At 40.0% G+C, this 27,273-nt stretch overlaps 1 protein-coding gene across 1 annotated transcript; it reads right to left on the bottom strand.

The window, feature by feature from the left end:
- Nucleotides 1-267: 267 nt before the first annotated feature.
- On the bottom strand, nucleotides 268-27,268 carry ARMC6 (armadillo repeat containing 6). The gene is made up of 8 exons (XM_075207526.1): nucleotides 27,112-27,268; nucleotides 21,210-21,369; nucleotides 17,740-17,822; nucleotides 12,848-13,418; nucleotides 5,115-5,260; nucleotides 4,125-4,256; nucleotides 2,678-2,815; nucleotides 268-736 (listed from the first exon to the last, which is right to left on the bottom strand). The coding sequence occupies exons 2-8, from the start codon at nucleotides 21,328-21,330 to the stop codon at nucleotides 524-526; spliced, it is 1,404 nt and encodes a 467-aa protein (XP_075063627.1). The 5' UTR covers nucleotides 21,331-21,369; nucleotides 27,112-27,268; the 3' UTR covers nucleotides 268-523.
- Between the last annotated feature and the right edge of the window lie 5 nt (nucleotides 27,269-27,273).

Genomic DNA, 27,273 nt, shown 5'->3' with positions numbered 1-27,273 from the left:
GGGATTCCATATCTATAAAACTGGATGAAAAATGTACCTCACTTAAATCATTGATTACAGGCTACCAGGAAGTTAAAGTCTAGGAGTGTTTCCTTCTACCTGTGAACAAATGGTGTGTGGTTGCATTTGTTAATGATCTAATTATTCCATAACCAATCTTTTCATTTTATGTTACAGTCACAGTATTCAACTAAATTTCCTGCCTTATTATTGCAAAAAACAATTGTTACTGATGTGCAACAGAAAAAAACAGAAATGCAAGATGCATTTTGTGAAAACGGAATTCAGTAAACCAATTTTATTCTGCCAGGTAGAGTAGTACAATGATATTAACAGAAAGAGATGCAGAGTGTACATTGCAGTAAAGGCATTTGGGCATCATACAACAATAATAAAATAAATAAAAATTGTAAAGCATGGATCAACTGCTCATTTTATGAGGTATGGGGGAAAGGGTGTAATAAATGCCCTTATAAGCTGCCAGCGCCATTTTATTTTATCATGGGGATAAGATACATTGAAGTTAGTGTGCCAAACTGCCTTTCTGGCCAGTCCACAGCTCTCGGAGTTCTATTTTACAGCCAAGGTCCCGCAGAGCTGCTTTTGCTACATCATCACAGTCCTTGTGAGTGCTGCGGGCTTGAAGAATTAAAGACTCTGCTCCCATTTCCAAGATCGGCTGTGAGAAATCTTGAGTGCGAGATACCAGGTTCCTGATCACCATGCAGGCCTGTTTCTGAGGTAAAGATGAGTGGGATATCATCATTTATTCATAAGGCACCACAGATTCTGCAGCACCGTACAGTCAGCAATACACAAAGAACATAATACAAATAAATATTGGCACAAGAGAACAAACAGAAGACACCAATTAGAACATGAAAGAAACCATTACATGAGGAGGTAAGGACAGGAGACGGGAGGTAGAGAGGGTACTGCTTGCGAGAGCTTACATTTTAGTGGGGAGAGGAAACAAACAGAGATAATGGAGGTGGTGGGAAACAAGTGTAATAGGCAGGTGGAGTGTGAAGAGGCTATCGGGCTAGATTTACTAAGCTGCGGGTTTGAAAAAGTGGGGATGTTGCCTATAGCAACCAATCAGATTCTAGCTATCATTTTGTAGAAGGTACTAAATAAATCCAGTGGTGGCAGCATTTGTAAACCCCTCCTACTGCGGCTCATTTGGGATAACTAAAGGGAACGGTGGCAAAGTATGACCACCTGGTTCCCAGCAGCAACAGACAGGGTGGCATAGGCGGTTCATCCTGTCACAGTTTGCACTATTGATGTGGCATTTATACGTCTGCACTGTGCACCTCTTGATGTTTCTCAGCCTGTCTATACACACCTAGGCACATTTCTAGTTTGTAAAGGTATGTCCAGAGAGTGGAGGGGGCCACACTTGTTATGTGCTATGTGGACCATCTAGGTGCACTTGTGCAAAACTGAAGCGATTTGTGCTGCATAGAGGTACTCTGTGTTTGTGTCATGTAATCAACATAAACCCTCCCTTGTTTTTTTGAATAAGGATTTAGTAAAAGTACCAAGATGGTGTGGCTGGATCCACCTTCCCCAACATGAACATGCAAAAAGATAAGCTTTTGTTTGCATTTATTTCTATCATCAATGTGCCCGATATATTATTGGCTCTATATAAAAAGCACAGGTTGCTGTATCTGTGTACACATCTTGTACTTTTGAGTGTATCATCCCTACAACAAAGAGTGTTGTAATCCTTTGACCTACAGACAAGGGCTAACTAATCTGTTACCCGGCTGTCCTGCTTTATCAAAGCAGTGAAAAAATGATTCTGCTTAATCATCACATAACAAATCTGACAGGTCTTAGCAAAGGTGTATGGCAAATATTGTCACAAAAGTGGTGAGACCATAAACATGAAATTAAAACTCAACAGATCTCTATTGGACTACAGAGCAAAGGCAAAAATGGAAAGGTATTCTGTAATAAAATTCACCTCATGAGTGCCACAGTAATAAAACAAGCATCATCATCGGGGCAGCTTACTGTTGACTGCTCTGAAGTTTCTTTTGAATAATAATAATATTATATTATTATTATTAATAATAATAATAATAATAATCCTGCAGAGAAGAAATCCACTTACAGCTCAGTGCATTCCAGTAAATGAATGTGTTGCAAATATATTGTATTTTAGGTTTGGGGTTACTAAAGGGAATAAGCTTCTATCTACTGATAACCTGGAAATTATTTCAGGCAAAACAGCAGACGAAAGACTAGCAACAAGAGTGCTCTGAATTACCAACAAGTATCAAAGTATTAGGAATTTATTCATCTGTTTAATGGCCTGCAATTAATAACCACTGTATTCAACTTATCCATAAGGTTGTTAAAATAGAGCCTTCATAGTCCTACTTAATTGGCTCTGCTTGTCAATCAGTTTAAGAACACTTACCATTCAGCGTAGCTACCATTGCTTCCCTTCTCATTACCCCCTCCCAAAGCAATTTTACAGGAGGTGTAATCATCCTCTCACAATACAATAGCTTAGGGACATAGCTCTATGGTGAAGGATGTGTGTAACATCATTAGGAGTGTGGTATCAAGTTTTTGGGGAAGTGGATAGGTCAACAAATACCAAAAACATTACAAATTTTGTTTTATTTTAAGGGGAGGGAGGTTCTGGGTTTATTGTTACCTGCACACCCGAGTCCTTAGGATGCACTTTCATTGCTTGAAGAGCAGCCAAAGCTCCGCCCCCTTCCATGATGACTTTACAGTTTTCTGGCTTACGCAGAGCTAACATAGAAAGGGCAGCACAGCCCTGATCACAGACCTAAATGGAGAGAACATACTTTACTTTGCTCACTTGAAGTGAACATGGATGAAAGAATTCAACCCAAATTATTACAATTGTAAAATAGTGGAGAAGTATGTTTGGTCATCCAATAAAAGACAGAAATTTTTACTATAGAAAGGACTGTTATCCACTTGTGGGATAAAATTCTACAGTGCGGATAGTTTAACTTTACCTATAGTCGTGTGTTGATCTGTTATACTGAGCTGCATTCAGCTGAATGAGGAGTAAAGCACCAGGGGGTAAATGTATCATACCCCGTTTTTTTCAACTCGCCGGGAATCGGCGAGTTGACAGCTAAAATTTAAAGCAGCGTTGGCTTGTAAAGGCAGCGCTTGCCTTTACAAGCCAGCGCCGCTTTAAATTTTAGCTGTCAACTCACCGATTCCCGGCAAGTTGAAAAAAAAAAAAACCGGGGTATGATACATTTACCCCCAGGGATGAGTTCAGAGTACACCTTTATTACATATTTTCTTACATTCACAGTGAATTCCAGTTTTTACTATGAATGCAGCATGTAATGGGAACACATCCCCAATATAAACGGATTATTCCCATTTCAAATTATTTGGGAACTTTGGAATCTGTACAGTCCAGGTATAAATAATAATACACATACATTAGGTAGGTGTAAGGAAGTTAGTTTCAACAATAAAATAATACCTCATCCCTGATATATTACCATAGGAGAACCCAAGAGATTATTGCACCATTATGTGTATTATGCTTTAGGGCAATAATGCTGCAGTGAGTTACTGCCTTCAATAGATTCAGTAAAGCACGTAACACAATAGGATTTACTGTGATGCCATTTGTGAACATCCAGGTGTTATTTTCTATAGTTGGTGTAACTAAGGCTGGTGTCACATTAGAGTTTCAGGCTAAAAGCAATAGTTAAAGTCTATCAGATGCTCCTGTTGTGATCCACACAGATTTGAATGGAAACGCTTTTCCTTGCCGCACAGAAATATGGCATGCAGTGTTTAGACAACTGAAGTGCTCATGGGTTACAGAAAAACAGATTCCCAATGAAAATATATGAGACACATATAATGAGATGATGGCAGCTTCTAAATGCTGTGCAGTGGATGGAGAAAGAAACACAAAGCAAGCCTTCCACAGAGGCTTGTTTTATGCAAAGCACACTTTCAATTGCTCACAGTGGATATTTTGCAGTAATTTGATATGGAGTTACCATCAATAATAATATGAGAAACAAAAGTGTTCTAACCATTTCAAAGTTAATCGAGAATGTTACATATTTCTAGCGTAAAAAGAAAAAAGTTACTTGGGCATTGCAGATGTGTCGTGTCATTGCAAGGACTATCAGATATGTCCCTCCAGAGTTCACAATGGCATCTTTTACATCATCATTTCCAGCAATGGCTCGGAGGGCACTCAGGACCTGCTTTACAAGCTCCTAATAACAGACGGGATAGAAGTACATAAAGTGCGATTCTGTGACCTACCAAAAACTTGTTTTCAACATAAAACTACCTGAATATTTTAACAGAGTAAAAGGCAATAAATATTTGATTTTATTAATTACCAAAATGTGTCATTTTTTCTTATTGTTTACCCTTTACTGTTCTTCTGAGGACTGTGGCAGGTAAAAATAAATAAATATGTAAGTGTTGATAAATTACTCAATGTATATAGCGAAGAAACATCTGTCCAGCTCCAGCCTCCAATAGTTTTCACATGTTTCTGAATTTCTAGATGACTGTAATCAGTGAATAAGTGCAGACCTGCTCTCTTCTCCATAGTGACAATTAGCTCACTGTCACTTATTTGCAATGTAAAATAAATGAACATACTTTCAGAGAACAGAAGGCTGTGTTTCAGCTAGCCCTTCTTGTCAGCACTACCAGATGAGATAAGCCATAACTATCTCACTGAAACAACTGACAGTGCACAATAAGAAACTCATGGATTACTAACCATTATATTTTTTTTCTTTAAAAATGAAAAAAAACTGAACGCTTATTCCAGTTGTAGTTTCCATAAGCATATGGGCAGGGATGCACAGTTCAGTGGATAGCATGGCAATGCTTATTATTTTTATTTTCTTTAATCTTACGCTATTTTATCTTTACAACCCAGCTATTTTCTCTGGGAAAATTGAATGAAGAAGGTGTTATTGGATAGAGGGGTAAACATGTGGATTGCATCATAACTAATTTAGGGTGTATTCACTCACAAAGCCTAGGGCAACACTAAACTAAGTACAGCCCAGCAAATTATACTCAGTGCCAGGGCAGAGGTGACTGGTCATTACCTGATTATCGATGCAGTCGGCCAACAGCGCAACCATAAAGTTCAGTCCACCCAAGTCAACCACATCTTGACAGAACTCATTCCGCACACAAAGTCGAGAAATGGTGGCACACAGTTCACTTAGGACTCCAGTGTTATCTGCGAAATCTGCAAGGCAAGAGAACATTCTTCATTTAAAAATATTCTACTTGCTCCTGCCCACACAAATGGTCATTGGCAAAGAACTTCTTCATAAAGCGATTCCACTACCACATGTATGTATGCAGTGAACACGTCCTTATTTGCACAACCACCAAAAAAAAACACAGGCAAAACACATCCGTATAACCATTTTTTTCTTGAACAATATGCAATATGGTCCCTGTCCTCCATGTAATAGCTTTTATAATGCTGATGCACCAACCACAAATGCTGGAAACAGCAGTGTGTCTATATCCAGAATCACCTGAATATGACTATGTGATACTATAAACAGAACTGCGCCTGTTTCTGTGTGCACTCAAGAAACACCAAGTTGCAACCTGCTACCACTTAGAATTGAGAACAGAACATATTAGGGAAAACAGAATGTTCATATGCTACACATGCAAATTGAATTTTGTATTGGCAGTATAAAATGTAATTAATGCTTTAGTGGCGTGACTTACAGATAACTGTGACTTACTTGCATGTTCAGATATAATTATTAAGTGCTGGCAGTGTGGTACTGCAGCACACTTATGCCTTATTTAGCTGCAAGCTGAAAAATATAATGCCATGGGGACATAATGAGAGATGAAACATAACTTCTAAAATTCTCAATATGAGAAGTAATTAAGACTCACTGATGTTACTACACCTTTAGGTGGAAGACATGACAGCTTAAAATGACACACACACATATTACTGTAGTTATTTAACCAAATATATGAATATGAAGCATATGCTTTACATGAAAGATGTTATTTACAGCCTAAAGACTTATGCACGCAGGTATTAATAATATCAGTCTTTCAGTGTACACCACTGTCCTTTCTAAGTAAGGTGTATGATGGGGCAGGTATGGGGGAGAACATTTTATACTTTTCTATGTCCTGGCTTAGTCATCCACTCTGGTAAGAAATATATGTGCACTACACAAATGTGTTTCTATGATCTCTATGTAAGCTTCCATCTCCCCCATACACCTATTATGTCAAATTACAGAACACAGCAGAGACGGATTCAAATTTTGCTCTTTTTTCATATAGTCCAACTCTGACTTTCCACTGTCAAGTTTTTGGGAATAAGCAGTTTTGTTTATTGTTCTGTACTGTACTGTTATACCCTGTATAGTCTACTGTTTGTACTGTGTACGGCGCTGCGGAAGCCTTGTGGCGCCTAACAAATAAAGGATAATGATAATAATAATAATCATAATAATAATAATAATTATAAGCATAGTGAGGGAGTTTCCCTCCTTTATACCTAATGCCACAACCTTCAAAAACTAGTATGGGGATAAGAGAGCGGAGATATAAGACACAAATTTCAAATAGCAGAGCCAAAACTTGCTGTGACATTAATGGCAACTACACTGCTTAGGCATCTACCAATCTGGCCTCTAAACAAAGCATTTCTGTTGCCAAGGACACAATGCTGAACAATCTGTCCCACACCACCCTATTAAAGATGATACAAGACAGAAAAGCTACTCATTGTAAACTGCTTTTTAAGGTGGGCGGACATGGGCTTCAAAGACATTCTCTGTGTTTTTAACGCTGCATAGTAATGTCGGCCGCACACTGGAATAAAGAACAGTCAGCAACCAGGCAGCTAAATAATTTCTGCACAGCGTTCAATAGAAGTAGTGAATCTTACTCCCCTCTTCCCCATTGATTCATGCAGGAGAGAGGTCTAAGAAGATCCAGTAAGAAGCTAGTTTGTCTGCTCTGGTTATAGCAAACACACAGTTGTTGTAGAAATAATTATATATTTGTAGTGTTCCCCAAGGTCTATTCTGAACTACATGACCTTCTAATTAAAAAAAAAAAAGAGGGTAGCACTTTACGGGAGTCCCCTCTCTGGAATCCCTTTGGGGCCTCACCAAGGTAGACAGACCATCAGGGGCCTCCTCTCTCTAATCTCTCAAATTTTGTCTGTCCTTATGGGACTCATGCCGGCTCAAGCACAATCTGTCCTCCCTTATTTCCCCCCCTAACTCCCCTTTGGAACAACCCACGCTTTTCCCCCGGTAACATTTCACAGCAATTTAAACACTGGAATACGTGTGGGGATACATGTGGTTTCAGACCTGGTAGTCAACGGAACTTGCCTCTATGTCAGATCTTCCTCACAAGTTTGAACCGTTCCGTCCGCTTTTCTTTGAGTATTTCCAGGTCAGACACTTTGCTATGTCCTTGCCTGCCCCTGACACTCTTCGGCCCCTCACTCTCTTTGAGCACATGTCTGCAGTCCCCACTTCCAAAGGGATGATATTGAGTCTTGTTGGGAGGAGTTCAGAGAGGGGATTGCCAAGAGCTCAATCTCTATACTAATTAAAGAAACAGCATACAAATTGTACTATAGGTGGTACTATACCCCAGATAGGCTGTCTAGAATGTTTCCCACCGCCACTCAGAGCTGTGGACCTGCCCTTGTAGAATTCCTTTTTGGGACATGGTCCTTGCACTTATAAATTCCGTATCTGAACAACAGGTCATTAAGGATCCTTGGTCGTTGCTTCTCTCTCGCCCTATTCCTAATGAGAGTGCCCCTTCCAACAAGCTGATCTCTCATATACTGGCAGCTGCTAAATCCCTAATAGCTAAACATTGGAATGACCCTAATCCTCCCTCCATGCAGGCTCTATGGAATTACATATGGCATATCGCAAGCATGAAGAGTATTAAATATAACCTTCATGACAAATCATAAATTTGACAAGGTTTGAACCTCGTGGTATCTACATGAAAGCCGTAGCTGCTTATCCTCTTTGGCTCTCCCACCCTCTATTGGCACATAGCTCTTGGGCCGCCTCCGGAACCCCCAGGCTGGGTGCCGTGCCTGTATGTGTTGATGTTTGTTTTTTTTATTACATAGGTCGATTATCCCTCAACATGTTGCATATAATTTCGATAGTAACAGTTATGGCAATATTCGTGCCTTTCCTTCTCCCCACCCTCCGCTTCCCCTCTACTCCCTTCCTCCATCTCTGAACTTAATTTTTTTTTCTCCCTCTCCACTAGCATAAAACTTAAAATAAGAGGAGACATCTTGTATATTCATAATCTTTTGATTTATTTGCTGTTTGTATTTTTCATGCTGTTTCCTCTTTATTTAAAGAGTTTTTTTAAAAAACAGGGGGTAAAAAACCCCAATCATTTCTAACCCCTGTAATATTCCATAACTGCAGAAAAAAAGACACTGTTATATATCCAACACAAAGCAAAATGCTAAAAATGTGTCGGGCCAGGAAGCTATAAAATATCATTAAAGGGCTAAATATTTTACTTTTGCTAAAGATACCAAATAAAAATGAAAAAAAAATATATACCATCATATTATATATACATATGTAACAATGGTGTAGGAAATTGACTCCATCATAATGAAACAGGTGCATTAAACTCTGATTGCAGCACTCATTCAACAGTAAATTAATAATTGGGCCAAAATATGAATATGCTAAAACATAACAGAAACTAAGGGGTAAATTTATCAAGCTGCCAGGTTCCGGCGGGTTTGAAAAGTGGAGATGTTGCCTATAGCAACCAATCAGTTCCTAGTTATCATTTATTTAGTACATTCTATAAAATAACTAGAATCTGATTGGTTGCTATAGGCAACATCTTCACTTTTCAAAGCCGTCAGCAACTTGCAGCTTGATAAATTTACCCCTTAGACTTAGAGATGTTAGTACTGAAAACTCACATGATTCTGAATATTGTATATCCCTGCTATTTGCATAACTACAATAAAATACTAATTACTGAACAGTACTCAAACACTTCAAGCAATATAATATACAACGAATGTTAAAATGTCAAATAGCTATGTGCAACTAGAGCATAAAGGACTTCCTTAGCATGCTGTAATTTTATATCTTAAATAAAGTTGTGCAGCTTTTTTGGTGTCCTGTACAGGGCCGGATTAACCCGAGGTCTAACTGGGCTACAGCCCAGGGGCCTTAGGCATCCAGGGGGTCCTTGAAAGTGCTCAGCAGCATTATTGATCAGGGGGCGCCCTTGGCCCGATCAATGGTGCTGAGCCTGTCACTGTAGTCCTTCCCTGGCGCTCACAGGGGAATGGAGGCCCCGGGGCTAAGGGGGTCTCCATACTCCTGTATGTTCAGGAGTATGAGAACAAAGGAGGGGGAAACCGCAATAGGTTATAGACCAAATGTCCTATTTTAAATTGTATAATAAAGTCTATCCAGTATTCCAAAGATTAAGTTGGGTGGTGCACCCTGTAACCCAAAATATGTAGATAACAGAAAAAGGGACAGGAAAGAGGTTACATAATGGGGCACTCTAGGATAAGTGGTCAATACGATTGGGTAATATATAAAATGTCAATCTTTATTGGTATGTATTAAAATAGAAACATCCTAACAAGAAAAGGCTACGCGAAATATTAAAAACAAAAAAGAAACAAAAATGTGAAATAAAATTGCAGATCAACCGCAAGGAGCTCTGTGATCCAAACTTAAGGAATATGGAACCATGTGGTCTAAATAAATGGATCAGTGGGCAGGTGCATTGACCAAATATGATTCTTAGGTTAGAGAAATGATTAGATCACAAACACCTAATATTGTTAGGATTGTCAGCAAAAGTAGCGAAATGTCTCGTAGGCATGATATCCTTCTAAAATGACTCATTCAGACGAATATATGTAATGATATAGTCAATTTAACTAGGCAGAACCACTAATATCAGATTGAGCTCCGAACGTGTATTAAAGTTATTAGGATCATAAATCTCCTGTTTGTATCTGATAAATCAATCGATAAAGTATTAGTTAAGTGGTATATTTATTTCTGTCTATATGGACATAAATCGCAATTGAATGGTTTGCATATAGTCTGACATGTTAAGATACACCATCTGGTATATAGCAGATTCACTTCAGAACCTAATAATTGGCAGCAGGGTATCTGTCTGTATAATATGTATAAAGAGCCCTTCTAATCCTAATTATGCAGGAGCGCTAATCGCTGTTCCATTACAAAGTCCCCACTCGTAGATATATTTGTAGCTTGATTATTAATGAATGGAGACCAAGATATATAGAGCGATGTCTACATAATTAAGTTTAGGCACTCACAGAGCGAAAGCCAACGCGCGTTTCGCTTAATTAGCTTTTTCAAGGCCTTGAAGATTGACATTTTATATATTACCCAATCGTTTTGACCACTTATCCTAGAGAGCCCCGTTAGGTAACCTCTTTCCTGTCCCTTTTTCTGTTATCTACATGTTCAGGAGTATGTAGTTACTAATCTTTTCCTAGCTGGTCATTCCCTCTGAAGAAGTTACATTCTGTAATGAAACGCGTTAGGGGCATAGAGTCAACAATTTAGTTGGTCTCCGCTTACTTTTTTTACCTATTGTGCTATTTTTATTTTCACTTGGCTATATGCTGTAATTGCCGTTGCACTTGGTTCAACCCACCCAGGAGTTGTACTATTGGATTAATCTGAAAGCGGACAAACAATTGCTCTTACCATCCTCTTTTCTCCGTGGAGCATTCTCATCAGAGAGCCATGTGTGAGGCGGTCACAGATATCACTGTTATCCGCGGATCATACAAGTATTATCCATTCGATGTAGCACTTTAAGGCACTTTTGTCAGCATCCCGCTAAAGCCTGAATAGGTTTCATCTTCATTCACCTATGATTCCAGTCCGTACTACGAAGGTGTGTGATCACTATTTACAACCATCGGACACACAGTAAACTCAAAGAGACGAGTCTGCAAAGGTGTAATCTATACGGGTATGTGGAAAAACCCATCATATCTACTATCAGAGACAGTGAGTACTACAGTATATTCTACTCACATATGTGTCTTTTCCATCTATGGAGCATGAAGCGGAATATACATTTATATGTGGAACTTATACTATAAAGCTTGTTTGAACTGAGGCTCTAGTTCATCTCTGCCCAATACGGAGTTATATATATGGCCATATAGACATTATCATTCATAGGAAGAAACTTACCACTACGTGTGGATTGATGATAACGGCAACTATCAGCACTATATATCTTTTTGTGGGGAAATCGTAGAGCATTGCTCATGTCTTTTAATCAACATCTTTGACCACACAATTGGCTACATAATATACAGCTGTTATATTTTTCTTTCATCAGTAGCGTGTGGTTCATATACGTCATAGTGCACTGTGATGTAGTTTTTGCAATTTTTCCTCACAATATACCTCTGTAAGCATATAGGTATTTACATGCATGATTTTTAATATACACAATAAACATGTTGATTTTCTATACTTGACCACTCGTGATCTGCCACTCATTATTTTTATTAGCCTATATTGGAGACAGTTAGATTTGAGCACTGCATACCGTTTTTTGCACTAATCTTTTCCTGACATAACTCAGATGTGGCGCTCTTAGGTTTACTGCAGTTCATATTTGTCCATATTTATATTTGTTTGAGAAAGACCATGCGTTCTTGCTCAACCAATGCTATAGTACTATCAGCAATTTCATATGAGGCGCAGTAGGTTCAATTTTGCAAGAGCATTCTCCAAAAAGAGAAACTGCTGATAAGAAATCCAACTGGGGGAACTATGTAAAACAGCATTTATATCCTTTATCATAATAGTGCCGAGTGTTTTTCCACTTCTTACCCTCCTGCTTGTGCCGAAATTCTCTGTCACCTCTTGTCTGTTTTTTAACAGGGTTGCTTTATATGTAATAACTAAATATTACATATGGTGCCACTCTTCTCCAAAAATGGAGCACTGGGGCTCTATATACGTTAGCACATAGAGAACACAGAGTTTTTACCTGGCGTTTTCCAGTCGGCTGAAACTATATTGCTGAGTTCTTTGCTACCAGGAAAACCTTTGTGGTTTATTTAGCTTTTTCTTCAACACGGATAGGGCAGTTTTTAAGATTCCTTACTCTCCACATTTACATTTTCTAAGACTTCCTTAACAAGGCTTTCAATGACCGCCATGCAGACCTTAAAGAGAGTTTCAGCCTACAGAAACAGAACAAGCCGAAGACTCAGAAACACAGCCTGGAAAAAGTCACTACAACAGGAGAGCGCTGTTTCTTGCGCAATGACTAAAGGAGGGAGCATCTGATGCTTCACCCACTAAGTAACCCAGCATAACTGCACCCAGGCTGGTTTGTAGAGACATTTCAAGGACAATAATATAGTTAGATTGATGTGAATATTAACACAAGATCAAGGGAACACAGTATACATGAAGTGCATTCTGTATATTATCAATGCATCAGCGAATATAGAAATACCATGTATAAACTTTGCGCATGAGACATACAGAACAACTGCTGCATCTTTGTCCTACCTCTTTGGTGGGTCTCTCACTTGCATTAGCAGTGGGGAATGAAGAATACAAACTAGTTTTACTACAGTCCTTCCACATCAATAAAGCATTTGAATAAGGACTTGTCATATAGTCTCTTGGACATTTAATGTTTATGGTTCTAGGAAGGCTGGAAAAGGTATTAGCATTTTGAAGTACAAAATGAAACAGTAAAAATTAATGTAATATTATACCTTTTGCAGCTTCTATCAATAATTTCAGGCCTGCATTCTCCAAAACAATCATTTTGGCATGGTCATGAGCATGTCCAAATGGAACTCTGATGTCATCATCAAAGGTCATAATCTTCAAGGCAGAGCAAGCTTCGCGTACCACATCTGGATCTGCACCATGGTTTGATATGGCTCCTGTAAGATGGCGCAAAACTCCTTCCTTCACAAGGTCTTGGCGGTTCTGCTCATGTTTCAGGCACACATGGCGAGTGAGACGTATTGCCAGCAGGGTCACCTCAGCATCACTTGAGTAGTTCTGCATAACGCAAACTAATAACTTCAGTCCAACACCCTCTATCAAATCTGGTTGTCCATCGGTAAGGGAGGACATAGCATAAAGGGCATTGAGCAGGCCCTCTCGATCTGCCTCTAACAGTTGCCAGGCTTTCAGAACCACAGAATAGGCAGACTTCTGTCCTGCAAGGTAGCGATGGGCCATGCCCTGTTTGCACTGATCCCCAAACTGTATTAGGAGCTCAGAAACACTGCTCACAGATGAGGACTCCACATTCTTCCTCAAGGACTCCAATGTCTGCAATTAAACAACAGAGACAGTTATGACTGGATGATCATAATATTACAGAAGGATGAATTTGTTTTATTTGTTCTTATAGGATTTTAATGGTTTCTGGACAGAAGCTTTTCAATTTAGCTTTAGTTTTTTCTCTGCTTGTAGAAGCAAGTGTGAAGAAAAAGGAACCAAAAGGTATTCAGACTGCTGCAACATGGTTCCCCAATTAAGCAAGAGAGCCAGTATTGTTGGGCCTTTCCCGTAGCAGGGATCCTGGAAGGCACTTGGGACTGGAGATTGAAAGATAAAACTCAAAGTCGAGACTTAATAGAGCCATAGTGAAGAGTGGACAGTGCCCCCCAACCGCTCAAATGGGTAGGGTGTGAACAAGGGTAACAGCACCTCCTATGCCACTAGGCACAATGATAAATTACTAAACCTAAATATCATGTATACCTGCTGCATTCCTGTAACTACAGATAAGAGAGAACACTCATCCATCCAGCTGTCCCCTATTAAATCAGTATCCTGAGACAACGCTTTGCCCACAACCCAGCAGTCCTGATCCAAAGTAAGCATTCAGGAGGAACCAGCTACAGTTACCAGTATAGACCTCCCAGAAGTACACACTACACAATCCACCATCAGAAACAAGCAGTTTCAGTTGCTGGTTAAGGATCCTGGTGGTGGCAACAGCTATCCTCCTATAACTGGAGGCACCACCATAGTTGACAAAACGGTTGTCAAAATATGTTCAGACACAGTTGACAGGCTGCCAAAGTAAGCTCTATAAAGAAAATAAAACATGAGCACTAAATGGTCAGCAAACAATAAACAGTTGTTTATGCCCCCATACTATGGCAATGAATCGGTCATACAAAAGACTTTAATCAAGCCAGGCTTTATGAAGAGAGAATTTCAAATAAAACAAAGCAGCTTTCAGCAACCAAATTCTGAATAATGAAATAACCAGTGCTTTAAGTGGCATATAATGTATACTTGTATTTAAATATAGCATCCACAAGGGCATAGTTGTTATCTATTTTATATGGTTTGTTTTCTGTACAAAAGGCTTCACATTACAGATTTATTTTTGGAAACTGCAGTTAACATTGTAGCTTTTATAACAAAGACATAATTGTATGTCGCTGTTCTGCAATCAATACTTAGTTGTACTATCACTAATTGATAGTCGATTGGGTTGTGTACAGCCTAAGGTGGCCACAGACATTAAGATATGGCTGTTTTATTCACATTGTCCCGCCATCCCGAGAAATAACCACACACACACACAGCATGGAATTCCTGACACCAGTGGGTAAATGTATCAAGCTCCGATTTTGAAAATCCAGTTATCTTCTCGAGCGTGTTTCATCTCGCAGATGTAAAAAAACAAACAAAAAAAAACAAAAAAAGGGTGGGGTTCCCCAGTCCGAGCACTATTAACCCTATCGCTGCCTGCCTACTGCTGGCTACGTGAAAATCAGGGAAAAATTTGTGTGGGATCCCCCTGATTTTCACTCAACCAGCACTAACCGAACCAGTCGGGGTGGTGGCACTATAGCAGAGGGACACGCGGCAGGGGTCTCCCTGCCATAATGACAACCAACCGCAGGCTGTTCAGCGCTGGGCTGGATTCACTAAGGAGTAGGGTCCGCCGAAAAAAAACGAGAGCCCCCCTCCCTCCCCCCCTAGGAAGCCAACCAGCCCAGTGAAAGCACTAGGACTCTTCCTACACCCCTGGGCGGTGGGTGTAGAGCAATATCGGCAGAAATAAAGTTAAAAAAAACTAACTGACGCTTTTTTGTTTTGTGGAACTACAAGTCCCAGCCAGCCCGGGCTGCCCTAAACAGTGTGGGAATTCTGATGCTTGTATAACTACTGGCACCAGCATACCCATGGCAGCCAGGGCATGCTGTCACTTGGAGAACCACAAGTGCCAACATGCCCTGACACCCATGGCTGGCTGAGACCTGTAGTACCACAAAACAAAATGTTTACAAAACCACAACACCATCTTTAAAACCACAGTGATGTGTTTACTAAGAAGCAGCGTGTTGTATCTGGGATTTTTAAAACCTAAACACAGGAGAGTTAGTTAAATACGGGAGTGTTTGATCTTCAATATCGCTGGTCATCTTTGGCGATTTGCTGTGATGTCAGAGTAAAAATCTCAGCTTAATACATTTGGCAATTCGGGGACTAAAATTGCGGGTTATCACCCACAAATTGAAATCGCTGGGGGAAAAAAATAAAAAAATAAATAAATCGGACCTTGATACATATACACCCAGCTCTTTTCAAGCGTTGGGGAAACTTTATACACACCTTTCCCTCGCATACGAAACTTGCAATTGAGAAGTGCTTTCAGTACACCTCTTGGTATTCTCAACAACTTTTGGCAGATGTCATTTAACACTTATCTCCCACATGACTAATTATTCTACACTAGCTTTCTTCACTTACCCCACAAGCTCTTTTGACATTTCACCTCCGACTCTGTGAATGGATCGCTAATTTCTCTAACTTTGGGTGAGCACTAGTTTCGCTTTCTAGTTTTAGCTTTAATTTGCAAATATAATTGTAGATTTAGTTTATTTATTTTTTGGTCGTTAAGGCTTTTCAGCTAGATGACATTATCTAGCTATCTCCTGGTGTGTGTGTGTTCTTTTCCTGGGACTTTTACTGTTCATATGCCTGTGTGTGTGTGTGTTCTTTTCCTGGGACTTTTACTGTTCATATGCCTGTGTGTGTGTGTGTGTGTGTTCTTTTCCTGGGACTTTTACTGTTCATATGCCTGTAACATTCTTTATTGTGCTCAATTGATACCTTGGTGTTGGGAAACTGCTCCACCTCTCATTATACTTATTTGTATTTTGTATTCTATATACACAATTTTCCATTTCTTATCAATTGCAATAACACAAAAAAAAAATAATATTTCAGGGGGGGGGGGGGGGGGGAATGATACGACTGTTTGGTGTCTTAACCAGCTGGTCGGAACTGCATCCCATTTAATCACACATGCAAATGATCAAACTGGACAATGTGACGCTGGACAAAATTCTATGGTTCTTTGCCATCTTTGTTGCTTGTTGTAACCCCATAAAAGCAGACATTTCATACAAAATAGGACTAAATCTGCCAAATTGACCCACAAAATCATCCATGATCTATGTGCCACTATATAATAAGCATCCACTGCTGCTGAACATATTGCTTGGCAATGCACCATAGCTGGATATGAGACCACCAATAACCTCAGCCAGTGACTGAATTGAAAAAGCTACGAAAATAGGAATTTATACTTATGTTAAATCCTTTTTTCTTAGTCCATTGAGGGACTCCAGAACATTGGGGTATTGAGTGCATTAAAAAGAAAAAAACCCTCGCTACAGAGGCACTTCTTCTGAGAAGAAGGAGGAGGAAATAAACGGTCTTCTTTGCCTTTGTTTTAAATAGACAAGTTTCCGAAATATCCAGAACCTCCATGTCTTGGATGTCCAATAGCTGGCGTACAGCCTGAATTAGATCATCTCCCTGTTGCCGGCTTTAATGATCTTCTTCAAAGTATGAAGAATCCTCTAGATTCGAACCTTCAGCTAACTCACCTTCCTCTTGGAAAAAACAGACTTCTATGTTTTCAAGAGGCAGAGGGAGTTTTAGAACCCTTTCTAAAGAGGAGGAAATTCGGACTAGTTCCTACATAGAAGTTACAAGACTTCTTGCCCATACAGGCTCCTCCTGAGATGCTGCCATAAAAACCACAGGATCCTGGCTAGGCATGACCAAAGGGGACACATGTCCAAATGAACCTGCACCCAAACCTGAGGGATCCTGGGAAAGACTCCTCTCGTAAGTACAGGACAGTTGAGCAATCTCCGCAATTGCACTGGCTAAAGACATAGCCTACCTTATGAGGGAAAAAAGACCCTACCCCCAGGCTTATTAAAAGTTTGCCATTTTTCTACCTGTGATGACAGTGATTGTTTCCCCCAAAGCCATCCAACACTCTAAGTGGGGAGGCAGCATCGGAAGTACAACTCTGCACCACCCATCCCAGCATCCATGTTGCCTGCAGCGATTCTTCCATAGTTGCCTATGTGGCCAATAAAAAAATAAAAGCTGCTAGAGCTTCTAACATAGACCCTGCTGAAGGCCACTTTATAAAACGTATGGGTGCTCTGGCAGGCATAGGAGGAAGGAACTAAATTCAAATATTTAAAGTGCCCTTGCACTCAATACCCCAATGGTCCAGGGTCCCCCAACTGGATACCAGAGAGATATTTATTAATTTATATCACAAATGCTTTCAACTCCACATTTCCATAAGAAAACATACCTGCAGGATAGTGTGGCCTGTTGCATCCTCATTCTCCTCACTTTGTATCTTAACAACCTTAATTATGTTTGTCAAGTCAACACCTAATTAAGCAGACAGAAAGAGTAGTTACACATTATTTCTGTATCACCTAGATTTATTACATTTCAGGTGTTTGCTGAGCAAATCATATTACTCTACCAACAATCTGAATATACAGGAACAATTCTATAAATGTGCCATAAGAGATGCACTGATGTGATTTTCTGCCTGAAAAATGTACATAAAAGAATATATTTTTCAGTGGGTAATATTATTATCGTTTCTTTTTTTCGGCGCCACAAGGTATCCGCAGCGCCGTACATGGTACAAACAGTAGACTATACAGGGTAAAACAATACAGAACAATAAACACAAAGTACCAGAACTTCAGAAACTCCAGGCAGGCAAATACTGTAAAGACGGAGCGGAAGAACAGGTCTGGAGACAGGAGGGGAGAGGGGCCCTGCTCATACGAGCTTACATCCTAAGGGAGGGTAGACAAAATCAGGCTCAAGAGGGAGCCAGTGAAGCAAAGGGGAGAGTAAAAAGGAGCCAGGGGAGAAACAGAAGAGGTGAGAGGTTAAGTGGATGGTTGGTAGGCCTTAAGGAACAGGTGAGTTTTAAGTGCCCGCTTGAAGGAGCACAGATTGGGTGAGAGACGGATGGAGCGAGGGAGGTCGTTCCAGTGAAGGGGGGCAGCTCGGGAGAAGTCTTGTATTCTAGAGTGGGAAGAGGTAATCAGAGTGGAGGAGAGGCGGCGATCATTGGCTGAGCGCAGGGAGCGGGCGGGAGTGTGAATGGAGAGGAGGTTAGAGATATAAGGGGCAGTAGACTGGGAGAGAGCCTTGTAAGTGGTGGTGAGGAGTTTGAAAAGGATTCTGTAGGGGGAGGGGAGCCAGTGTAAGGCAAGACAGAGAGGGGAGGCAGAGGAGGAGCGGCGTGAGAGGAAGATGAGTCTCGCAGCCGCATTAAGTATAGAGCGGAGGGGGGCGAGGTGGGAGCAGGGGAGGCCAGTAAGGAGGTTGCAGTAGTCGAGGCGGGAGATGAGAGCATGGATGACAGTTTTGGTGGCATCTTGAGAGAGGAAAGGAAGATGCGGGCAATGTTACAGAGTTGGAAGCGACAGGCTTGGGCAAGGGATTGAATGTGGGGGGCAAAAGAGAGAGAGGAGTCAAGAGTGACTCCTAGGCAGCGGAGTTGGGTGACAGAGGAGATAGTGGAGTTGTTAACAATTATAGAGAGGTCATGGTGGGAAGGGAGTCTGGGTGGGGGAAAGACAATGAGTTCAGTTTTGGAGATGTTAATTTTAAGAAAGCGCGAGGACATCCAGGAGGAGATGGCTGAGAGGCAGTCAGTTACACGAGAGAGGAGGGAGGAGGAAAGATCAGGAGAAGAGATGTAGAGTTGAATATCATCAGCATATAGGTGATACTGAAGACCGAACAAACAGATGAGAGCTCCAAGGGAGGAAGTGTAGAGCGAAAAGAGTAAAGGGCCAAGAACAGAGCCCTGAGGGACTCCAATAGGGAGAGGGGAGGGGGTGGAGGAAGAACCAGACGTGGATACAGAGAAGGAGCGGTTAGCAAGGTATGAGGTGAACCAGGCATGAACAGAGCCAGAGAGGCAGAGAGAGAGAAGAGTATGCAGCAGGAGGGGGTGGTCCACGGTGTCGAAGGCCGCGGAGAGGTCGAGGAGGATGAGTATGGAGTAGTGACCCTTGGATTTGGCGTATATAATATAATGAATCATAACACTGTGAGCACAAACTTAACCATTTTTTTATTTATAAGATGCCAGACAGTTAGAGCTATGTGATTGGAGAAAGCTAGATAGAAAATCTATAGCTTTATGTAAGAAAGGTGTTAAATGTACAAAAAAAAAATCAAATTAAATAATGCTTTTATATAGTAGAAACAAGGTATAACTGTATAAACTTACAGGCATATTGGTTTCACATAGGATCCAGAGATAGCAGAGGTTGTTAGCCAGTGCCCTCTTCTCCCTCCCTTCCCAGCAATTACCCAACTTCCAGACAACTACCTGGAATCTCAGAGATGGAACTGCCTTTACTGCTGAAAACTGACAGCTGCACAAAAGAATCTCTTCCCCTGACTTAGCACACCTTCAGCAAAGCTTACTAGGACCAGACTAACCCTTTACGTATACTGCACTGCTGTGGGTCTGAGCCTCCAGAAACTGGTGTTTGTGTTAGGACCAAAAAAAAAACCAGCAATTTTATTTGCATATAAAAAAAAACACAGACATAAAAGAAATAAAACACAGCATTCCCCAAAAAGAATTAGTGCATAGTTATATTGGACATCTTCAAGAGGTACTAAAGTTAAAGCATGTAGACTGCAAACAGAAATGAAAGAAGATGACAGGAAAAACAGCCACTTACAAAAAACATAATGACACTACCAATTAAGGTTTATAATTTCTTACAAAATCCTGCTTTATTCAGTTGCCTGGGTAATAGGTACCTTGAGGAACTCCAAATAGAAGAAAGAACTCAGGGTGATATATTGGATCTATATACAATGAAATTTCTGTCAATACCATCCAGCTTCCTGTGGAGTGGACTGTTCACTGTTGATTAATAAGACTGCAGTAACACCACACCCAACAGGATTGTACTGTGCAAGTACCTTATTAATTTAAGCTTTTTTTCCTTTGTTTAAAAAAAACTGACTGTTCTGGATGTACAAACCCTTGGAGATATATTGATAACATGGAGACAATTAATTCCTCTCTGTTATTGCATCACTTTGTGCTCCCTTTAAGCTGTGTTCTGCTCATTTAAACAAACAATATGCATTAACCGACTAGATCCATTTGGGACAGTTGTTCCAGATTTAAGCAAAAACAGAAATTTACATTTTCTCTGGATATTGTGTTTCATTTAGTAGAAGACGTGCCAGTGTGGTCTTGTACGACGTCTAATACTCTGCTTAATTTTATTTGCACTGTATGAAGTCACATCACATTGAGCAATATGTCGATATTTTTATCTTTTGTACACAGGAATTGACATTACCCGCAATCCATGAAGTCTTTGTTTAATCATTTGAGTGTTTGTTACATTTAATTGGTGAAGACTATGAACAGTTTGACACTTTTTGGATCTGTTTTACTAGATAGCACGGTTTGGGACTTTTTGTTACATATCTATACCTCAGTACAGGTGTTTGGGATTTTTTTTTTTTCAGCCCAAGATGAATTGTGTGGTCTTTTAACCTTATAATTTATACGGTTCATTCATCTTTGAAATCAGATCCCCATATCAGCACTGATATTTGTGCTTAAAATTGCGTTGTATTTTTTTCTTATGTGTATTGTATTAATAAATCATTTAAGCCACTTTGATTCATGGATGTAATTTTATTCAGATTAACCATTTGTATATATTTTTCTGGATCCACTGTCTTTTTGGTTTTGTGGATAGATACCTTGAGACTCAAATTGTTGAATAGCTTCATTCAAAGCTTCTTCTGGATTCAGATCAAACTCTGAAATATTTTCTTGCACGACGGCATCAAAGGTCTCCTGTGTTATCCACTTGCATGCCATTTTAGCAAAGCGGAGTTTTATTCTTTTATCTGAAATAGACTACAGCGATACAATGTAAGATAGCATATTTGTTTCATGGTATTTGCTTCAAAGGGACACAAACTATATAGCAAAGATCAACAAAATACCTCTACATGCTGAGAAATCCTGCAACTGATTTACCTGGCCATTTAAGCTCTCCACTTTTTAAGCCTTTGGTATCAAGCCCGGTCTTCCTGGGAACTCTAGCTCTACTGTAGGGCCCTACAGCCAACACTATTGTACATGACAGGGATGCACTTGTGATGATGATCATCATCATTTATTTGCATGGTGCCACAGATTCTGTAGCGCCTGACATAGTAGTACAAATAAGACATACGTGAAAACAGAAGACATAACAAATACATGATCACAGAACAGAATAATAAATGCATGGATGCAATTAACAGAACAAATTGCATGACATACAGAAACAATTCAGCATCAGATGTGGAATATGAAGACAGACTGGACGCACAAGAGACATTGGGTAGAGCTTACATTCTAGAGCAGGGGTCCTCAAACTACGGCTTTTTATCCGGCCCGCCGCGGCGTCAGGGGTTTCGGGGCTCCCTTCGTTGGTGGGGGGAGCCGGGTAGTAAAGAAAAAAAAAGGTACACTGCTCACCTCACCGCGGCGCTGGCGTCCCTCCTCCTCCTTCCTCTCTGCACTGTTGATACTGAATGACAGGCGTGACGTCATCAAGTCACGCCTGTCATTCAGTGAGGAGCAGCGCGGAGAGGAAGCAAGAAGACAGAAGACAGAAGAGAGGAGAAGAAAAGAAAAGCTAATAGAAAGGTAAGTAAAAAAAAAGGGAATAACGCAAAAAGGCACAGTATGGAGGAAAAAGGGTAGAAGAGGCACAGTATGGAGGAAAAAGGGTAGAAGAGGCACAGTATGGAGGAAAAAGGGGTATAAGAGGCACAGTATGAGGAAAAAGGGGTAGAAGAGGCACAGTATGAGGAAAAAGGGTAGAAGAGGCACAGTATGGAGGAAAAAGGGTAGAAGAGGCACAGTATGGAGGAAAAAGGGTAGAAGAGGCACAGTATGGAGGAAAAAGGGTAGAAGAGGCACAGTATGGAGGAAAAAGGGGTATAAGAGGCACAGTATGGAGGAAAAAGGGTAGAAGAGGCACAGTATGGAGGAAAAAGGGGTATAAGAGGCACAGTATGAGGAAAAAGGGGTAGAAGAGGCACAGTATGAGGAAAAAGGGTAGAAGAGGCACAGTATGGAGGAAAAAGGGTAGAAGAGGCACAGTATGGAGGAAAAGGGGTAGAAGAGGCACAGTATGGAGAAAAAGGGGTAGAAGAGGCACAGTATGGAGGAAAAAGGGGGAGAAGAGGCACAGTATGGAGGAAAAAGGGGGAGAAGAAAGGCACAGTATGGAGGAAAAAGGGGGAGAAGAAAGGCACACTATGGAGGAAAAAGGGGAGAAGAAAGGCACACTATGGAGGAAAAAGGGGGAGAAGAGAGGCACACTATGGAGGAAAAAAAGGGGAGAAGAGAGGCACAGTAAGGAAAAATGGGGAGAGGCACAGCATGAGAAAAAAGGGCGGAGAAAGGCACAGTATAAGAAAAAAAGAGTGAGAGAAACAGCATGAGGAAAAAGGGGGGAGAGAGACACAATAGTGGGGACAATTAATTAATTTAAGATGGGGTAATTTGGGGAGAATGAGGTCCCTTTATTAAATGTGCCTATGAATTATTTAATGGCAGTGACGGTTGCGGGAAATAGGTATATTTCTGAAATGTAAATACTATTAATTTATTGCTGGAGCTGTTTGTAGGGAGGGAAATAGGTTTATTTATTAAATGTGAATACTATTATTTTAACGTTGGGGCTGGAGGAAGGCCTAATTATTAATCATGGGTGGTACTGATTTAACGCCGGGGGTGGCTGTAATTTTCTAAATGTACCCATTTTTTTTTCCAAATAGGGCCCCTAACATTTCAGGATCCAGACAAGCCGCAACTAAAGAAACCTGCAGCACAGGTGGTGAAAGTGAGAAGAACAGGTAGGAGAGAGCAGCAAAGTCTGTGAAATGTTGTGATTCTAGTGGGACAATCCCAATTTTTGGTGACCGTTCAATGGTGTACACAACAATGCAGTTTTTTTGTCTGTAGGAGGGTGGCCTGGCCATGCCCAATGATGCATTATCAATGGTATTTTAAAGTGCGGTATCATTGCTAGTTTTTTTTACTATAGTCCGGCCCTCCAACGGTCTGAGGCACAGTGAACTGGCCCCCTGTTTAAAAAGTTTGAGGACCCCTGTTCTAGAGGAATGGGGCAGTGAGAAACAATAGGAACTAAAGGAACATCAAGTTTAGCAGTCCAGGTGGGAAGCACAGGAGTTTGAGGTTACACAGTTGAACTGGCAGGAGGGTGTAGAAGTAGCTGAGGATACTGGACTGGAAGAATCCGGAAGAGGGTAACAACGGAAGAGAGATTGGAGGAGTGCGCAAAGAAGAAGATGGTGCAGTGTAGATAGACATGGAAAGTAGTTAGCATAGATTGGGCGAACAACATGGTAATACAGATGAACAGCTTGGATATACTGAGAAATTAAATGAGAGACAAGGTTGGCAGGTGGTTCGCTAAATCATAACTGATCGTATTACCAATGCTAGCAGATCAGTAAGGAGTGAACTAAGCAGGTGCTTGAGGTGGAGGGTAAAAGAACGCACTGGAGTGCTGGATATTGTCCTCATGTACAGTGATATCAGGTAGTGTGTTTTTCACCTTTTTAACTCTGGTATAACCCTGAGTTATGCTATATTAATCCTAATACACTTGTAACTAACATATTTTGGACACATGTGATCAGTGACTTCAGCCAGCCCCCAATAAACTCCCACAACAAAAGCTAGCAATAAAAGTCAACAAAACACTGGTGCTAGGCCTTTGTCCCTTTTTCTTTTTGCCTTCTAATATAGAGTCACTAGCATAAAACTATGTAAAAACCCAGACATTACCAATATTTCAACTAAGGATAGAGACTACAACTCTCACTTTTTGAGGATATCCTATTAACATTATATAACACGAAGTTTCCTACCGAATCACTTTACTGAAACTTATGCATTTGGCATACTATCAAATTTTCTAATCAATCATAATGCATTTTAAACCATGAGTATCTGAATCACACTGCCTATACAGAAACTCTTAACCATCAATTTCAATCTCCATTGGACTAATATAGATTTAAAATACTTAAGCACAGTAACCACCGAATCCTTCCACACTCTTTATTAAGCAAAGATGTCAACATCATTTAGGGCCATCTGCAAAGATTTAGAGGGGTGGACAAGGTACTCAATCTCATGGTTTCGCAATTAAAATGAATGTAATAGCCAGGATTTTTTAATCTACGTCACACACCCCAATGCTGATAATCCCAGTGGACATTGTGAAACTCTATTATAACTTGACATACTTCTGGAGGGGTTAGCAGTTTCAAATGTCTTAAATAGTATTATACAGCTCAACTAAGCAACCTTATTCACTGTCACATACCTAACAGACATAAACAGAAAAATTGATCATCTTAATCATTCCCAACATGCAACAACTTCTCTGCTTTTGAATGCTTTCAATATCTTCAAATAAGCCATTAGATACTTTCTCTTATGCCCACTCGAGTATTTCCTACTACAGCTAGAGTAACATACAGCCTCTACTACTTAGACTATTCTCCCCCTAATTTTGGTCAATATTTTCTGGACAGACAGACTCCCATGTACTCCTAACACTGGCAAGTAACATCAGGGCTGCCATCAAATGTATTATTGCCTCACTATGGAAATTTCAAGTCTTTCCTAGTTTTTGGAGCACACTGTGGCCAAAATATGTTTTGTAGCACATATGGAGAGAAGCTGTCAGGAATGTGCAACCATAACCTAAAAAATAAAAATCACAAAGAATGGTTTAACTCTTTCTTGTACTTCTCATTCACAAAATCCTCCTTTGAGTGATTCTCCAAATCAGCTTCCTTTCATACAAGATTGTGTGTAATATGGTAAATGTCCTGGCAAAGTCATTATACTAACAATCCTTTCTTTATTCTGTCCCCTCACTCCCATGATGCAAAAAGAACTAAATGTTAAGTTTAAAAAAAAAAAAAAAAAAAAAAGAAAGAAAAAGAACCAGAAGCACACCACTATGATACTGTGAAAAAACAAGCTGGCAGTTATAGCAGAGTTTTTCAACCTTTTTGTCCCGTGTACTCATCTGATTATGGTAAATGTTTGACTAAGTACCCAATATACCTTAAAACATTTTAATTTATTCCAAACAAACACAAATGTGAATACATTTTTAACAAATATCCCTTTTACGTATTTAAATGTTTAAGTAATCCCCTTTCACTGTGTGTGTTGTTAAGATGCATGGGTTAGGCAGTGGATGTAGATTTCCAGAGGGTCCCTGCACAACCATTTTTTTCCCCAACAAAGTCTCTTTAAAAGTGTTGGGAAACTGGTATGGTAAGTTAGGATGCAATGCAAACAGATGTCCCAATTACTTGGGTACTAGACCATCGCTATAAAATTATACTCTTTATTTACATTCCTCTTCATTCCAGTACGATACCTGAGCTGCAAATAACACTAAAATAGATATGTACATCTCCTTCCTCACTCTAGCAGAGTTACTCAACCCCTCCTCCGCATGGATCCTTGGGCTAGATCACATGCTGGCTGTACACTCTCTGCTACTCTTGGTCGTTTGTTACTTTTTAAAAAAAAAAGGACATTTTGCAGAATTGAAAGTTCTAGCAATCAAAATCTTTAAGTTCATCACTGGATTTATCATACTGCACTATATTTGTAAATTTCTCTTTGCAGGCAATTATTCCATGGACCGGTTTTGAAAATCTCTAAACTTTAGAAATATACTCCAACATGTTTGAACACATTCTACATACAAATATATATATATATATACACACATACATATATATACACATACATATATATATATATATATATATATATATATATATATATATATATATATATATATATATATATACACATACACACACATATCCATTTTATATTGAGTCTCCTCTATCCAAAACCTACATTACTACAAATGCACCTTCAAAACCCACCCCTTCATTCTTGCCTCATGTTCTCTTCTCTACTTCCTCCACCCACCAAATCCACTTGTGTCCCATTTGTTCCTACCCCCCTAGATTGTAAGGTCTCACAGGGAGGGTCTTCTCTTTACCCGATGTGACATCTACACACCCTCCCTGTCTACCTTGTTTATGCCTGCTGTTTGTTTAACAAATACGGACGGACCTCTTACCTGAATTTGTGCTGCCAATAATTGGCAGACTTTTATTTGCACATGTTTGCTATTAGGCTTACTTGTATACAAATATTTTTATGCTTAATTGTAGTTATGTTTTTGCCTCACTATTCGGGATTGCAGAATTTGTGGTGGTTTTTAAAATAACCGTTGATGGTCATACCCGTAGGGTACAAATACCACAGGCTGAGAAACATATACGACTCTGAGTAGCGAAATAATAATTTCATGCACACACCAAAAGTGTCTTCATTGTACCATGGCACATTGCTAGTTTTAAGGTCTATATACTGAACAGCCAAAGTGATTCATTCATAAGAAACAGAAGAGAGAGAGAAAGAAAAGCAAATTCCCTATCTAACACTTATAAAATCATTTAATACAGTGACTATGCATTTTCAATCTCGTTCAATAACACCACCGTCACTCATGCATACAATTACCGTAAAAACAGTCGCGTTCTTTATAGCTGGCGTTTATTATGTCGCTGCCAGACCGCTGACATAGCAACAACGGGCGGAAATGACGTCATTGATACGCTTCATTCCAAGCAGGGGTGGGCAAATTACTATGCTGCAAAATAAATGCACCATCGTATAACAGAA

Source organism: Mixophyes fleayi, chromosome 1 (genome assembly GCF_038048845.1).
Source record: "Mixophyes fleayi isolate aMixFle1 chromosome 1, aMixFle1.hap1, whole genome shotgun sequence".
NCBI classification, from domain to species: Eukaryota; Metazoa; Chordata; class Amphibia; order Anura; family Limnodynastidae; genus Mixophyes; species Mixophyes fleayi.
Note: the sequence above shows the minus strand (reverse complement) of the source record. Positions and strands in the feature narration are given on the sequence as shown.

Bases quoted from the DNA above. Each gene is read 5' to 3' on its own strand.
- ARMC6 (XM_075207526.1), bottom strand. From the start codon at position 21,330: ATGGCATGCAAGTGGATAACACAGGAGACCTTTGATGCCGTCGTGCAA. The intron at 13,419-17,739 runs GTATGTTTTCTT...GTTTAATTGCAG, and splicing joins CAGGCCACACTATCCTGCAG to ACATTGGAGTCCTTGAGGAA. The intron at 2,816-4,124 runs GTAACTTTTTTC...CTCTCCATTTAG, and splicing joins GACACATCTGCAATGCCCAA to GTCTGTGATCAGGGCTGTGC.